This window comes from Drosophila kikkawai, chromosome 2R (assembly GCF_030179895.1).
Source record: "Drosophila kikkawai strain 14028-0561.14 chromosome 2R, DkikHiC1v2, whole genome shotgun sequence".
In the NCBI taxonomy this organism is placed as follows: Eukaryota; Metazoa; Arthropoda; class Insecta; order Diptera; family Drosophilidae; genus Drosophila; species Drosophila kikkawai.
In genome coordinates, this window is record NC_091729.1 from 5,321,550 (window position 1) to 5,338,595 (window position 17,046).

General features: G+C 44.2%; 1 protein-coding gene across 3 annotated transcripts in view; it reads right to left on the reverse strand.

Moving 5' to 3' along the window:
* Positions 1 to 7,799: 7,799 nt before the first annotated feature.
* colt (carnitine/acylcarnitine carrier protein colt, mitochondrial) overlaps positions 7,800 to 17,046 on the reverse strand; it is a 31,319-nt gene continuing 22,072 nt past the window's right edge. For all 3 annotated transcript variants that reach the window (XM_041777389.2, XM_041777388.2, XM_041777387.2), the window contains exons 4-5: positions 8,118 to 8,297; positions 7,800 to 8,056 (exon numbers count right to left, since the gene is read on the reverse strand). In XM_041777389.2, the coding sequence (XP_041633323.1) occupies positions 7,869 to 8,056; positions 8,118 to 8,297 (368 nt within the window). In that variant the 3' untranslated portion in view covers positions 7,800 to 7,868. The remainder of the gene's footprint in view (positions 8,057 to 8,117; positions 8,298 to 17,046) is intronic.

The window sequence follows — 17,046 nt, forward strand, 5'->3', positions numbered from 1 at the left end:
ATATAATTTAATATTTTTAATTTAATTTAATATTTTTAATACATGTTCCCATATATTAAACTTTTTGGGTAACAATTTGTTTGTTTAAACTGTTAACTTATAGTTTTTGTATCTCTGGTTTACAGGCAGTCTCGAGATACATAGAATATTTTGTATTTTAATGTTGGAATTGGCGATTGACCCGTACAATTCCTGTTAATTGCGTTAAATTGTATTATACGTTGAACACTGAGGTATGGCCATTTCCAAAAAATGTCTACCGAGATGCTAAAAAGAAAAGTGTAATTTAATTTATATTGTTATAGGAATATGTAAATTTAAAAAAATGTTATTCATTATTACGGCATACGGCATCCCTTTGCCGCGATCCGTTGCGGAAATCCCCGCCAACACGCTCGATCGCAAAAGAAGTGTTTTCCAAACGGGTACGAGTCCGCGCGCACGAGCAGAGGAAGCTTGGCGAAAACTCGTTGCGGGCCTCGGCTCGTCTGGGTGCCACGAGCAGGAAGTCTGAATTTAGGCAGGAGGGAGGGCAGGGAGAAGTAAAATAGGCGAAAAAAATCCAATAATCCAGAGCCAGAGCAAAAAGTTCCTCTATCTAATTTATTTATTTATCGGGGTCAAGCTTACTACTACGACGTGCAGTGAAGGCGCGGCGACGTTGAAAAGTATTCCGGGTCTCCCATGTTTTCTGCAGCGGCACCTTGTGAAAAATCCGGAGTGTTTTCCCTGCGGAAGATTCGTTCGGCCTAGATTCCGCAGGTTATTATCCCCCCGCTCCCTCACTGACCTACCTCTACCAAAATATTCTAAGACCTCTGCGCCGACGCCGAGTTTTCTCGACCTTTTGCTTTGCTTGGCTGACGTCGTGGGCGGCTCTCTGAGAGGCAAGGCTGCAGCGGCTGCGTGGCTGCCAAGGAAGCTTTGCTTGGCTGACGTCGTGGACGGCTCTCTGTGAGGCAGGACTGCAGCGGCTGCGTGGCTGCGAAGGATGCATTGCCTGGCTCTCTGGAAGGCTTGTGTGTGTGTGGCGGCTTTCCGAAATAATGACGACAGTGGGCCTAGTTTAGCTTAATCTACTTTCATTCTAAGGGTAAACTAAATAACAAAATGGAAGACAAATAAAACTGTCTTCGCCTTCATGGCTGCTTAGAACTACATAAGAACGATAGGTAAGATAGGTATGTGTAAATATATAGTACTTAGAACTGTGGGGTTCATTATGGGTCCTCACAATCCTCGAAGTGTTTTTTCATGGTGAAAAAGTAAATTCTGAACCAAGCCTTACATTACGTATAACATACGGACCAGAGAGCTGAAACGATCAACATTTTATCGATCATACCCGATCATTGAATTGACTTGGTTCGGTATGATTTGTTTTGATCGTACGCGTTGTATGAGCAACAAAGAATGATCGAGACTACCGCTTCCATACAGGCTGATTGCAATCATACCGTTCGGTCACACCGGAATTGATTTGGTCATACCGAGTGGTTGGGTTCAATCTGACGAAATTAAGCAGAATTTTATTTTAAATGTTAAAAATGAAGAAATAATTAAAGTATTCTACTACGCAAGTGTGTAAGGCATGTTTTTGAGCTGAAAAGTTTATCTATATGGTGCCACGCGTACAAGCTCAAAAAAACGAGCAACGATCAAAAGAATAAGCGTAAATGCTCTGTAAGCCAAAGAAACGGTTGTTTCGCGTATTTCTCAACTCGCTATATCGAAGCAGAAACAAACCTCTACCAAGCCCAGTCCAAAGCGCTCTTGCTCACCCGCCCTACTCAATCCAACTCGTACATCATGGAGCTATGAATACCAATCCCCACCACCACCGGCTTCGATGGAAGACGCACCACCAATAAGCAGTGCTACAACAACGACCAATATTGCGAAGTCAGTGCCAATGGCCGCAGCGCCAAAATCAATGGTAACAAAAACCGTGAGCTCTGATAAGCATCAAGCGGTTCCGGCCATACAGACTGGCATGGATCGATACAGTCAGGAAAATCCACAAAAAAATCCCTCAAACTCAGTAAACACAGAGCCGGCCCCAGGGCAGCCACAAAACAATTTTGAACCTAAACGCTTGTCCAAAATCAGAATATGGCGATACAGTTGCTTGTGGCACAAAAGTCGAAACACAATTCCTAAGTGTTAACCACATCGCCACCATGTTACTGGTTGAAACGCACCTCACAAGCAGATACAACTTTCATATAAGAGGTTATATCTACACCGCACAAATCATCCAGATGGTAAAGCCCACGACGTGGCCGGCATCCTTATCAGAGAACGCATCAAACACTTTTTTCACCAACGATTTGCAACAAATTACTTGCAAGCTACATCTATAAAAGTGCAGTCAGGTAATGGCAGCCAGATCTAATTGATTTCGCGAAGACAAAAAACATCCCTCGCCATTTAATAAACGCCAAGGCCCTTCCGGATCTTTTATCAGATCACTCGCCATTGCTGATACCCTCCTTCAAGGTATAGAAATTACGGATCACACCCCTACAGGCTGACATCGCACAGAACTAACTGGATGAAATACAAGAAGTATGTGAGTTCCCACATTGAGCTAGCGCCCCAGCTCAATACTGAAGCGGACATCGACTGCTCCACCTCCGCTCTGGACGCATTATCATCCACTGCGAGTGGCAGTCTCGAATATTACAACTGTTTAGAAAGATTGGGGTTTAGTCTGCTGTTGCCGGTAGCGGCTCTGGAACGCTGCACTTCAAGGTCAGGTACATCCTTCTCGCTCGGGTCGAAACGCCCTGAGATTTTCCCGTTAGCGAAGACGATGAGATCTTTTAGTAAATGAGAAGTGTGTGGAGGCCCTAAGGTCTTCCAATATCGAGAAGTTTGTGGAGGCCCTAAGGTCTACCAATAGAATGAAGTTTGCTGAGGCCCTAAGGTATTCCAATATCGAGAAGTTTGTGGAGGCCCTAAGGACTTCCAATAGAGAAGTTTGTGGAGGCCCCAAGGTCTACCAATAGAGAAGTTTGTGGAGGCCCTAAGGTCTACCAATATCGAGATGTATTCGGAGGCCCTAAGGTCTACCAATATATAAAGACGTAAGATATGGTCGGGGTCCGACTATTACACCACTTTACCAATTCCATGTCATGCAGCATTCTCCCAGGCGAAGTACCTGGCTGAACGATGGGTGAGTCGGAGCACATCCTGGCGAAGATCGTTCCCTTCGCAACCTGAGTGAGTAACCTTACGGACTTCTTGCAGTCAGCGGAGGCGGAGAAGCACCTGGGAAACCCAACGCTCATGGAGGAGCTTGTGGCCAAGCTTCCTAGGAGCAAGCCAGTGGGCGGGGCTATGTATTTTGTAACCATTGTGCCCTTTTCTACTGTAGTGCACTTCAGCGCGTGGCCAGAGGAGTAGGTATTCTGTGACGATTGTGCCCTTTTCTACTGTAGTGCACGTCAGCGCATGGCTACAGAAGAAAGCAAACGTCGTGTGTACGATTTCGGACGTCCAGGGAAAGAAGCCGAAGCGTCGAGTGCTACAAGTAAACATCGACCAAGGCGTATGCAATCAATAGCATGAACCGCATCGAGGTTTTCTAATCTAATAGAATCTAATAGAAAATCAGTTAGAAACTGCCGAAAGTTCATTGGAGGTTCGACACCAGGCAGGTGGCGCATGGTGAGGAGACATTGACTTTGCTTTACATGCTTACAAAGTGGACATCTGACTAGATCCTGCGAGACGCAGGGTGAGGGTCAGATCGGACGAGGAGCGAAGGCCGGCTGCTATTGGCTTCAGGCGCCACAATGGAGGGGGAACCAGGAGTCAGCTCCTGCTAGGCGCAGTCCGGACAGGTGGTTTTCGCTACGAGGTGGTTACAGGGACCACGAGGGGAACAAGCAGCGAGCAGTTTCCAGAAACAGTCTGGACAGAGGGGCTCCGCAGGCAGCGGAGGCGTCCGTGTAGAGGAATTTCGGCTGTGTTGACTCTCCCGTATACTGTCAATAACGCTGTATGGAGCCAGTAGGAAGGTGGATACGTTTGCGCTCTTGGAGGGACGACGATTGACAACGAGCTACGGAGAGATCTGGTTTGAAGGTAGGGCAACCAGAAAGTCTACCAACGTGGTGAGTCTGAAGATAAGTGATTTTGGGAAGCCCACTTACCACGTACTGAGAAACGTCTATGCCGTATCGAGCTTGATTCTGCCGATGTTGAGTCAACGGGATCTGCTGATGAAGCCGTATAGCAACGTAGTGCCGAAGATTCTTATCGGACTGGACCATGGACACCTAGGATTGCCACTTAGGATGAAGTGGTTTCCCAGAGAGGGCCGTATGCGGCCGCAACCGAGCTGGGCTGGGTTGTTATTGGGCCAGTAAGTGGGCAATCGACTACGCCGTCACCGAGGTCTTGCCTACTAGCAGTTTCAATGGATGATATGATAGAGCAGATGGTGGAGGACTACTTCGACATGCAGAACGTTGGTGTGAAGCTCGTGCCTCAGGTCGCAGGCAGCGATGATATGCGGGCCCAAAGGATGTTCGAAGACACCACGGTGAGAGTGGGATGTCGCTACCAGACGGGATTACTCCAGAAGAACGACCACATTGTGCTGCCACAGAGCTATGAGATGGCGTACAAGCGGCTGGTGAACGTCGAGAAGAAGTTAAAGCGCAAGGACTTGAGGAGTTTCCAGCCGGATCGGTTTGTTGGCAACCGAGTGGAGAAGATTTCGGAGTCGTCGATTTCCTAATGGCGATGGGTACATACAGCCGACAATGAGGCGGATGACGCGACTCGGTCGCAGAGCGACGTGTACTTTAGTCAGGAATCACGTTGGCTAAGCACCTGCTTTTTTATGGCAGCCAGCGGGCAGCGTGTTTCATCTGCAAAGTGAGTTTATATTAGTTATGACAAAACGATTTTGTTATACCGCTTCAGAGTTTCTCGAGTTTCAGTCGTCTAGTCTGGGTCTTAAGGTTTGTACGCTAGTGCCGCAAACAGTGAAACGAGCACGAGGAATACGGCCCCACTGCAGCAGAACCTGTTGGTCAGACAGTCGACGGAAGCTGGAAAGGAACTCACTAGGCTCGAACGATATTCGAAGGCTGGTGCCTTACTTGGATAAAAACGGGGCTCTGCGAGCTTACGGCATAATTGACGCCGCATTGTGCATACCATATAGTGCGAGATACTGTGTCACAAGCACAGCTTGACAGAGATGATTGTGCGACACTTCCACGCAAAGATGAAGCATCAAAACGTGGACGCAACGATTGTCGAGATCTGGGTCACGAAGATAAGGCGTGTGCTACAGAAGGTGGTTGCAGCGAGCACGGCCGAAAATGGGACCCCATCCAGGAGTGAAAGACCGCCCGAATTAGAGGACGTCTTCATACGGAGTTTTGTTTCAAACTGATTTTATTTCATTCAAACCCTAGCTTATATAGCTAACATGAGAATGTACATTGTAGATCTTAGTTCTAGACCCACGCATCGGACAGTTCCCGATCGTGAGAAATATTCTAAGTGCGATAAGGGTGCACATTGTCAAAGCGATAGCACATATCTTAAACAAACCCAGACCGCTCACAGGAGGTCATATTTCGGGTTACTTGTTACATAGGCTCAAGTGGCGGTTTCAAATAGCTATGCACACAAGTGCTAGACAGTGCACTGTGGCCGGGACTTAATCGCTAACAGATGCTTCTTATATATAACCGTGTTCATGTTTGAACAAGGAGAAAGACTTAAAGCGTGTAGTTGACCATTCAACTACACTGAATTGGACTATTTTGAGCCACTGTTGGTGACTGTTTCCCGTCAAAAGGACAAGCGCTGGACCGGCTTATTTACATGTTTGACTACAAGGGCGATTAACCTGGAGTTGACGCATGACCGTCGACGAATTCCTGCAGAATTTTTTCCGCCTTAGACCAGTAGGTAGGCTTTGTTGACGTGTTTTAAATAGAAAGGATTAGGATTGAGTTGTCAAGCAGATGCATAGAATTGGTTTTTAATTGCCCAGTGAACTGGTCTGAGGGCGGAGTATGGGAGCTGATGGTGCAGTGCGTCAAGAGAGTACTGCGTCGTACCCTAAAGGAAGTCGCGCCGACGGACTATGTATTGGAGAGTTTCCTGATCGCGTCCGCTCACCCACTTGCTGGTGGATGCTGACCAGGAGGCACCGTTTACGCCGAATGACCTACTTAAGGGAGTAGCCGACGTGCCGGATACACCTAGCTTGGATGCTGAGCTGCCCAAGGAGGGTTCTACGCGAGTGCAGTAGAGGATTGCTCATGGTCGCTGGCCGCGTAGATCTCGCTGATCCTCCACCTGGCTTGGCAGGCTAGTGCGCTGCTAGCGTACGTGAGATCTATTATGGACCCTACTCCAGCTCTGTTGAAGGTTTGCTGGGTGCCCCCGTTAACAAAGTGATGTCCAGGGAGGCGAGGGCTTCCAGGATGGTCCGGCCTCTGGCGTTGGTTGACAGCGACTCCCAATCCTGGGCCCAGACGTTGAAGTCGCCTCCCACTATGGTGTTGCTTCGTCTTCGGATGTCATTACTGAGCTCGTCGATGATGCTGCTGAACGTCTCCAGGGTGAGGCTCGGTGCCAGGTTCTTCCGCAGCCTTGCCGGAACGGTCCGTGGCCCATCCGTGTGTGCTAGCAGCCTTTTTTGGCTCGCTAAGCACCGCCACCTCTGCGGTCAGGTCGCGCACTGACTGCATCACCAGATCCTGCGCGGCCCTGCAATGATTCAGGTTCACCTGAATCCTGGAGTACCTGCCTATGCTTGTGCGCCAAGAGAAGTGGTGCCGGAGAACGAAGCCCATCCGCCAGGGCGACGTAGTCTTCGTCTGTGATCCTGCCCTGCTGAACGTGGCACAAGGGCATCGTGGAAGAGGTATCCAGCGCAGCTGATGGAGTCATCAGACGCGCCACAGTGCGCGTGAACGACAACGGACTATCTCAGACAATGATGCGACCCGTCGTTAAGCAGTTTTGAATTTAAGTGAAGCGGTCGATAGTCAGTATTTTAGGGATCGAATATTTTGTGAACTTGGTTATGAATAAGTGGACTGTATTAATGTTTTAATTAGTTTTGTAAGTCTTATTTAATATTACAAAGGTTTAAGCGGGTTACGGCTTGCGAGCGGTTGCGGTACTGTACAATTCTTGATAAGCAGTTTAGCGTACGGTTGCGGTCAACTGTACAATTGCAATGCTGGCGAAGAACAATGTGCAGAAAAAAAATAGTTCAATGATCGCGTGATGTTCTTATACATACAACTAAACGCTGCATTTTCGGCTACGTATGTGAGCTTTAAGATTTCATGTTATAAACAATAGTAAAGCAATTATTCTACTGATAATAATAGCGAAATTCAATTAAAAGACCGATCTATTCCTCAACAGTGGACTAGTCCGAAACAGTATAGATTTAGCCAGAGTTAGAAACGGGCATACTGAGAGCGCCATTATAAATTTCCGGGAAAATTTGTTTTTTATTGTTGTGCTAAGTTAGGAGGACACACTGCGGTATGTTAAGACTAATTAGATCCATAAGTTATCGGCTATTTTCAAAATTTGTTTTTCACCACACCTTTCCTTTAGGAACTATCATTCAAACAATCAATCAGGTAGCACTCAAATAGTGATTTCCTCGCATTCTTTTCTATTATTCCATTCGCACTTACTAACACTTAACAAGAACAAGAACGTGCGTGGTGTGCATCAAAGTCCACATACATATTCAAGTCGCAGTAAATAATACATATTCGTAAGAGACACGTACACTTATCTATTTTTAATTATTTATTAAAAATTCAAAACAAAAAAACCTCCAAACAAGACACTTTTAGTAGTTAAAATGATGGCGCTACAATATGGAAAAAACGGTTTGCTAGCTCGATGCCAAAGAAACAAGCAGCATTGGCAGGGAATGCGCGAATCATAATTGGTGTAACACCACGATATAAAGCTAGTGGACCATCCTTAACAATCAAATCCTTGAACACGCTACGAATTCCATGCTTGTATGTTCCCTCTGGAGCTATAACGGCACAAGGGTTATAATATTGGCTTAATAAATATATAGGTAATAATATAGTCACCTGATTGCAGTCGACTCTTTAAAACATCCGCTGGCATTCCCAAAATCCAGTAGGCCATTCCGGCAGAGCCACCAGCAAAAATAGTTGAGGCTGTATTAATTTGTCCAGTTGCTGATTTACTTTTAGCCACGTCTTGAATATATTCATATACCAGGAAGTACAAACCGTTTGCGGGTAAATCTGAAATAAACATTTTTATTATATTTTATTATTATTATTTTTTTTTAGGTTATTACTACAAACAATTATACCAGGAAGGCGGTTGTAATCAGCACATAAAAGGTTCGTGTATGTCAAAAAAAACGCGAAAAAAAACCATAGTGCAGTGGTAATATTCGAGACAATCAACATATAATTATAGTTACGGCATATTTATCGGCGTTCTACTCTGGGACCGTGTTGCCATCTCTTTCAGCAACCACCTTTGACTAAAAATACAAATTTCTGAGACGAACCCTGGCCAGCTCTGAGCCACCGGAAACGACCAACCGTCACAAAATAAGGGTATAAAGGATCTAGTGTTCTACTCGGTAGGTCAAAATTAAGCTAACCCAACAGCACTTTCCACGTCACCGCGGACTAGGTTATAAATGAATCGAATACCTAGCATATGGTAGTTTACGGTTAGATAGAGAAGGTAAGTTGAGTTTATTAGAATACGATTGTAACCTCAGGTTTCCATCCCAGTTAAAACCGCGTAAAGCGAATACCGATTCGATGTATTTCAGATAGGATGAACTAGAATAGTATTGTAACGAATCTCGGCCGCGCGTAGGAGGTGCCGGCCGAGATCACTACGGAAAGCCGAGCGGAACTTTTATTTAAAGGTGTGGCTGCCAAGAACTCTGCATTGCCAACACCCCGTCTATGCCTCGCAATGATCACACGAGTATTTCTCGTGTATTTCGTAGCTTTTATTTATTTTCGCCAAATCGGCATGTTGCTTACGGAAATCGGGCTTAAGAACAAGAAGAATAAGAGAGACCAGACATCCTGGCTGTCAAGATCTCGGAATTGCGCAGCTTAGCTCGTTTGGAGATCCGTGCTGCTCGCGTTGCTAACTGGCTTGAGGATCGAAAGCTCTATTGAGCGGCTTTCGTTATAGTATATATAAATTTTGTATCATAGGGGTCATTGAATGCTTTTGACCAGCATTTAAAAAAACCAAGCACACACACATGGCTCTACCATGCACGATAACGAACGGACCAAATCATCATTTATATTAATTTTTTCCAAAAAAACAGCAGTTCGGCATATAGCTCAATAGCTAGGGAACGACACGGGAGAATGTCATAGGCTTGCATTTACAGCCATTTAAGTATATTGCAGTAGTTTTCGCGGCACCATGTTTGTTAAGTATTATATCTGTTTGTAAGTCTGACTTAGACGTCATCAGCGTGCATAAGTACTTTTGAGTTAGTCAGATCTTTGGGCAAGTCGTTAATAAATAATGTAAACAATAGGGGACCCAAATATCTCTCTTGCGGTGCGCCAGATGTAAGCCTGAGAACATTATACAAGTTTTTTTTTTTTGCGCATTGACATTCAGATAACTTGAGATCCAACTAAGAAGATCAACCGGAAAAATCATTAAATCGAGTTTCCAAACCAGAAGAGGTTGGTTAACAGAGTCAATGCTTTACTGAAATCAGTATAAATTACATCTGTCTGAGAGTTATTTCGGTAGCCCTTAATAAAAAAGGAAGTAAGCTCCAAAAGATTGGTTGTTATTGATCTTTGCTTAATAAAACATTGTTGATATGGAGAAATAACCGACCTACACAAATGAGGAGTAATGTCATTTTCGAAAAGTTTTGGGATGGCCGAAAACTTAGAGATTTCTCTATAGTTGTTGGCCTCCAATTTGCTACCTTTTTTGTGGAGAGGAATAACAAGCGATTCCTTCCAAATGAGGGGAAAGTGGGAAGTTTCTGAGGAAAAGGTATTATTATTAATTAGGAAGTGAAAGTGTAGTCAACCGTAATAAAGACGCCTCCCACAACTTTTTCCCACCACTAAAAACTACTCCTAAAAAAAAAAATACGTTTCACGTGTATATAAGCCCTTTTTTTTCTTTCTTATTTATTACATACTCGTTTTCCTTTTATTTTTGTCTTAGGATTATTGTAACAACAATAAACAAATAAATAAAATAGAAACAGAGATAAGCAAGCCCTTAATTAACTTTTAATTTTTATACCCTTGCAGGGTATTATAATTTCAGTCAGAAGTTTGCAACGCAGTGAAGGAGACGTTTCCGACCCTATAAAGTATATATATTCTTGATCAGCATCAACAGCCGAGTCGATCTAGCCATGTCCGTCTGTCCGTTTCTACGCAAACTAGTCCCTCTGTTTTAAAGCTATCTGAATGAAACTTTGCATATAATCTTCTATATACTCTTACTGCTATATATGTCGGAACGGGCCGGATCGGACGACTATATCATATAGCTGCCATACAAATGTTCGATATATTTTTAGAAAAAAAAGTATAACTTTGCTGTTTTTCAACATTTTTGCACCATTTTTTAGATATGGCCATTTTAAATTATTTCAGAATTTCGATAAAAATTTAATGAAAATCAGACGACTATATCTTATAGCTGCCATAGGAACGATCGGTAAATTAATAGAAAAAAATGATAACTTCCTTGTTTTTCAACCTATTTTCATCTAGCCATGTCCGTCTGTCCGTTTCTACGCAAACTAGACCCTCAGTTTTAAAGCTATCTGAATGAAACTTTGCATATAATCTTCTATATACTCTTACTGCTATATATGTCGGAACGGGCCGGATCGGACGACTATATCATATAGCTGCCATACAAATGTTCGATATATTTTTAGAAAAAAAGTATAACTTTGCTGTTTTTCAACATTTTTGCACCATTTTTTAGATATGGCCATTTTATATTATTTCAGAATTTCGATAAAAATTTAATGAAAATCAGACGACTATATCTTATAGCTGCCATAGGAACGATCGGTAAATTAATAGAAAAAAATGATAACTTCCTTGTTTTTCAACCTATTTTCATCTACTCTGAGATATAAGCTTATAGAGATATAAGCTCATATAGCTGCCATAGAAACGATCGGTAGATGTAGAGAAAATGTAAAACTGGGAATGTAAAACTGGGAATGTAAAACTGTAACTGTCAAACTGTAAACATAAGTATAGGTAAATTGAAATAGTATCTGCAAGGGTATACAAACTTCGGCGTGCCGAAGTTAGCTTCCTTTCTTGTTTAGTTTCTGGCACTAACTATTCAGTACAGTATTTTAAAATATGGTTATTCCTTTTCATTGAAAGAAAAAATATTTTTTTCTGCCTTTGGTAAAAGGACAAAATTATTGCAATTTGAATATTGTACCGTTCGCTATTATATGTAGGACAATGCAAATGCTTACTTTTGTATCATATATACATTAGGAATTGACGAAAAAGAATTTTTGATCTATTCTATCAATGAAACGCAACATTATTATTTATTTAGTTTACATATTCAAACAAGACTTCAATTTTTTTATTATTTGTAAAAATTATTTTATAACTGCAAGTCCGTAATACTATCTTTTTATACTTCAAATAGTACTGGTAAAATCGTAAAATAAAAACTTTTTAAAAAAATTCAAATTTTAGTCATATTTCTTTCACTTTATGCCGTACGAATGTATCGTTATTATTATTAGTCACAAAAGAATTCTTAAAAATAAATTATTTTTACCACATCCACAATTATTCGGATTATAATAGTAGTTTACTTTTTGATTTTAGAATACCCAGTCAACTGAAGAAACCGAGGCTGGGATGTCAGCCCAAAAAGCAGTGAAAAGCGTGACCGCTACCACCGGCGGGCACGGGGGAGCAATCCTTTCTGAGTGTCGCCATCGGTTACACCTCTGATGTGACGGGAGCAGGTCATGTCAGTTTCAACGCTACTGCCCCAAAAACACCGCAGGGGAAGTTAAGCCGCTCACGTGCCATAGTCGATACAGACTCGGTCCTTGAGAGCGTGCAGCTCTCCAAAGAGAAGGAAGAAAGCCTTCTCCACTCAAGTTGGAGGAGACGCTTGCCAACAAAATGCAACGAGGTGGAAGATGGTGCATGCATGAAGTGCATGAATGACCCGAAGGGAAAGTGGCTAACCCAAGCGGTTAGAGGCGTTAGAGGCGCTGTGTGAGGGGGCCAAGCTGGAGGTGGTGGACCGGGAGCTAATGCCATCCATTCCAAAGGCAATGGTACTCTTCCCCATCGCAATCCAAGCGGACCGAGCGCTGAAGCTGTCGCAGCGTCAGAATCCGGATATACCAACCGCGGACTGGAAGGTTCTGCACGTGGTGGCCCCATCATCCAAGGAGGGGGAGGGGGCAAAGTGCAGTTCTCCAGATAAACAAGGAGGCAGAGGACATCCTCTATGACGCTGGATGAGTCCGACGAAGGAAAGGACGGTGACCTGACCGTAGTAGTCAACCAGTCGTATGGAGGTGAGTCCATGACACTCAGGGTGCTGCAGCTCAACCTCCATAAGAGCAAGGTCGCGTCGGCGGAACTCCTCATAGCCATGGAGCAAGGATCCGCCGACATAACAATGCCATCGCCGGACTGAAGTCCGCAAATTACAATTTGCTCCAACCACCAACGGTAAGCAGGAATAGAACCGCCGTATTTGTACGGAAGGGTCTACACGCTAACCTTATGTCTCACTACAGCTCTGATGACCTGACCGTGGGGATGCTGGAGAGCGGGAAAAAGCGCCTTTTGGTAGCTTCCTGCTACATGGCACATGACAGGACGGCCCCACCAGAAGATCTCATGAGCTTGGTAGAAACCAGCCCGAAGGACCAGCAAGTGCTCGTGGAGAGCCCCGACATAAACGACAGAGGTGAGTTCCTCTTAGACTTTATACTCTCAACCAACCTGTGTATAGCAAACGTGGGGGAGGAACACACCTATATAGGTCCCACCTCCTCAAACGTGCTAGATCCTACTCTTGTAAGGGGACAAGGTACTTTGGTATCAGAATGGAGAGTCCTTGAGAGACCATCCTTCTCAGATCATAAGTACATACGGTTCCAATACGCATTCAAACACTCTCCAAAACAATAAGTCCTCAGGAAGCCCCGGAATACTAACTGGGGAAAGTTCAAGGAGACTGTCGCGACACGGCTCGCGATCTCTCCGGGCATAGTAGAATCCGCGGAAGACATAGAAAAGTCCCTAGAGACCCTCTCCAAAGAACTGCTGGATGCGTACCACGCATCATGCCGAAAGAGGACCAGGCCACCCTGGTGAAATAAGGACCTTTCACTCCGACGCAACAAACTCAAAGAATTCTTCAAAATCGCCAAGCAGGCGAAAGATGATATCATCAATGAGGAATACAAAGTCCTACTTAGGGACTACAAGAAAGAAATACGCAAGGCGCAGAGAAACTCATGGAGAAACTTCTGCTCCAATATAGAGACTGACCCGGAAACGGCTAGACTCCGGAAGCTGCTATCGAAGCAGCCAACCATACAGAGTCAGCTCAAACGCGACGACGGACAGTGGACTGAGGGCAGCGAAGAGGCCCTAACACCACTAATGCATGGGCATTTCCCAGGATGCACTGAGGTACCCGATGCAAATAAGCACCAGGAACTAGCAACTGGAAAAGAGCATCTCAGAAAAGATCTAATATCCTCTAGAAGAATCAACTGGGCTATAGACTCCTTTGCGAGGATAAAAGCACCAGGACTAGATGGAATATTCCCAGCCATGCTGCAGGCGACCAAGGAAGTGATCACCCCATGGCTCTACGCAATATATACAGCTTGTTTAAGCACGGGCTATATCCCTATCCAATGGAGGACCTTTCGGATTGTCTTCCTGCCCAAAGCAGGAAAGTGCAGCCACATGAGCCCCAAGGATTACAGACCGATAAGTCTCACCTCATTCCTACTTAAATCTCTGGAAAAGCTGCTGGACCTATACATTAGGAACGATGTAGGGAGACAACTGTCGACCAACCAGCACGCCTACACGAAGGGGAAATCAGTGGAGACGGCACTGCATTCGTTGGTAGCCACCATTGAGAGAGCCCTAAACAATAAGGAGTATGCACTTGGAGTGTTCGTGGACATATCCGGGGCATTCAACAACGTTAGCACGGACGCAATAATGGATCGCCTAGAAGCGACCAACTCGTCCCCCGTTATTAACTTGTGGATAAAAAATCTTCTAAGTTGCCGGCGGGTACAATCAGATTGGGGCACCGCTTCCGTGGTGAGAGGAGCGCACAGAGGCACGCCGCAAGGTGGGGTTCTGTCGCCCCTCCTATGGAATCTGGTGGTAGACGACCTAATCAAGAGATTCGAGAGGAAAGCACCAAAGATAACAGCTTATGCGGATGACATAAGCATAATTATCACGGGTGTCTATCCATCGCCCCTCAGCTCGATCATGGAAACAACACTCAGGGAGATATGTGAGTGGGCGGAGAAGGTAGGACTCAATATCAATGCGGATAAGACGGACCTAATTCTCTTCACCAAGAGATACAAGGTGCCGCAATGGATCCCCCCGAAAATTAACAAAACCAGGCTGACCCCTAAAACACAAGTCAAATAACTCTGCATTGTACTTGACAGCAAGCTGACGTGGAAGGCCAATGTAGTAGAGAGGGTAAAAAAGGCCACCATAGCGCTATATGCATCCAAGAAGATGCTTAGCAGCACATGGGGCCTCTCACCCGCTCTAATGCATTGGGTCTACATATCGGTGGTGCGTCCGACTCTGCTGTATGGAGTCTTAGTGTGGTTGCAAGCCACGGAGAAAAAAAACGTATAATAAGCTTATGGAGAGAACCCAGCGGCAGGCACTGCTCTGCATATCAGGGGCGCTGAGGTCAACCCCCACCAAAGCACTCGAAACCATAATCAGTATATATCCCCTAGATATCCAAGCGCAACTGGCAGCAGGAAAGGCGGCACAACGTCTGGTTGCATCAGGAAACTGGTCGCTACAAGGTTTCGGGCACAGTTCAATTGGTCGAGACATGAGCAGTACATCTGACTACATGATATCCGGAACGGCCCGGATGTAAACACAACAGTATTCATGGGACCAAATGACTGGAAGTCAGGCCAGGACTCTGCTCAACACCTCAATATATACACCGACGGCTCCAAGATGGAAGGAGGAGTTGGAGCGGGCATATACTGTTCAGACCCTGAAATGAGGCTGTCGTATAAGCTACCAAGCCACTGCAGTATATTCCAGGCGGAAGTATTCGCCATCAGGAAAGCACATGAGGCGGTCAATTTGTTCGTAGACAGTCAATGTACTGGCAAGCAGGGAGTCACTAGATAGCCTAAAGCACGACTAAGTCAGTGAGGATCTACTGGGTTCCCAGCCACCAAGGCATAGACGGTAACGAAACCGCGAACGAACTTGCAAAGGAAGGCGTTGGACTGGCGAGTGAAAGAACAGAAAACGTCCCTATCTCCCTAAGAACGCTCCAAAGCGAGCTAGAGAGACGGGCTGACGCAAGCGCAAAAAACAGGTGGAGGAGTAATTCCGCAATATCAAAAATCATGTGTAAAGAGCACAACGAGAAACTCACTCACTACGTGCTGCATCTTAGGCGGAAGGACTGCAGAATGTTAGTGGGTATTCTTACAGGTCACTGCCTGTCTGCTGCACATGCAGTCCAGCTGGGTATTACCGACAACGTCAAATGCCGGAAATGTGATGAATCCGAGGCAATCGAAACCTTGGAGCATCTCATTTGCAAATGTCCGGCCCTAACGAGGGCAAGAATGAGATACCTAGGCTCTCCAGTTCTGGCATCGCTAGAAGATGCCTCTAGGAGAAAGCCAGGCGAACTCCTTGCCTTTGCGAAAAACACCTTGATATTCAAGGATCTCGAAACCCGCATAAATAGTCTCTAGGTCCATCCAGGAGTTTCCCCGGATAGCTATGGGCCATATTGGCCAATGTGTGGCCCATCGAGGGCCGTCCGGTTTAACCTAACCTAACCTATTAAAAAGTTGTCAAAATGAATAAAAAATTAACAAAAAAAATATAAAACTAAAAACAAAAAAAAAAAAAAAATTGTTTCATTGTTTAAAATATTTTTATTTGTTCAATTGAAAAAAAAAATAAAGCAAACAAATTAATAAATTGTTGTTTTTAAAAATTCGTGATCAAGGAAAAAATGTATTTTTTCACTTTGATACCCTATAAAAAGGCCAATTTGTATGCTTGGCAGATTATGCAGTACATATATGAATTTTACAACAATTACCTGTCAAATGCCGTTTAAATTTTTTGAGTTTCTTACTTGGTTCAAATGTTATGAATTTTGCAACGTAAAATGAGAAAAGGCGCTACTGTGCGACGCCTGCGCCGTGGGAATTTCATTCAACATAACGGAAAGAGTAGAGCGAGCAGAAAGAGCCACTGCATACCCTTCCCTGATATAAATTAATTGTATTTTATAGAAGGCAATTACGCTCTTTGAATCGCGAGACGATCTAAATTTTCAGAAGAGATTCTTCAGTATGTATTATGCATTTTTACATACCTCGCTTAGGAGTCACTTTGAGAAAAGTTCAGAAGTTTTTTTCTAGCCATATTGTTAACTCGTAGAAGAACTATTATTAAATACTTATGGCTCCTTTGATCACATGATTTATTTTAATAAGGATCCTTAATCTTTTTTAGCAATAAATATATTTTTTCACTTATGGACACAGAAATACTGATCTTTCCTCGTTATAATATGTTGAATATGAAAGGATGCTAACTTTGGCTTGCCTATGTTTTAATACCCTTGCAGTTTGCTATTGAATTATTAAGAATCGATCCATTCTGGTCAAATTAATAGAAAAAACAAGAAAGGAAGCTAACTTCGGCACGCCGAAGTTTGTATACCCTT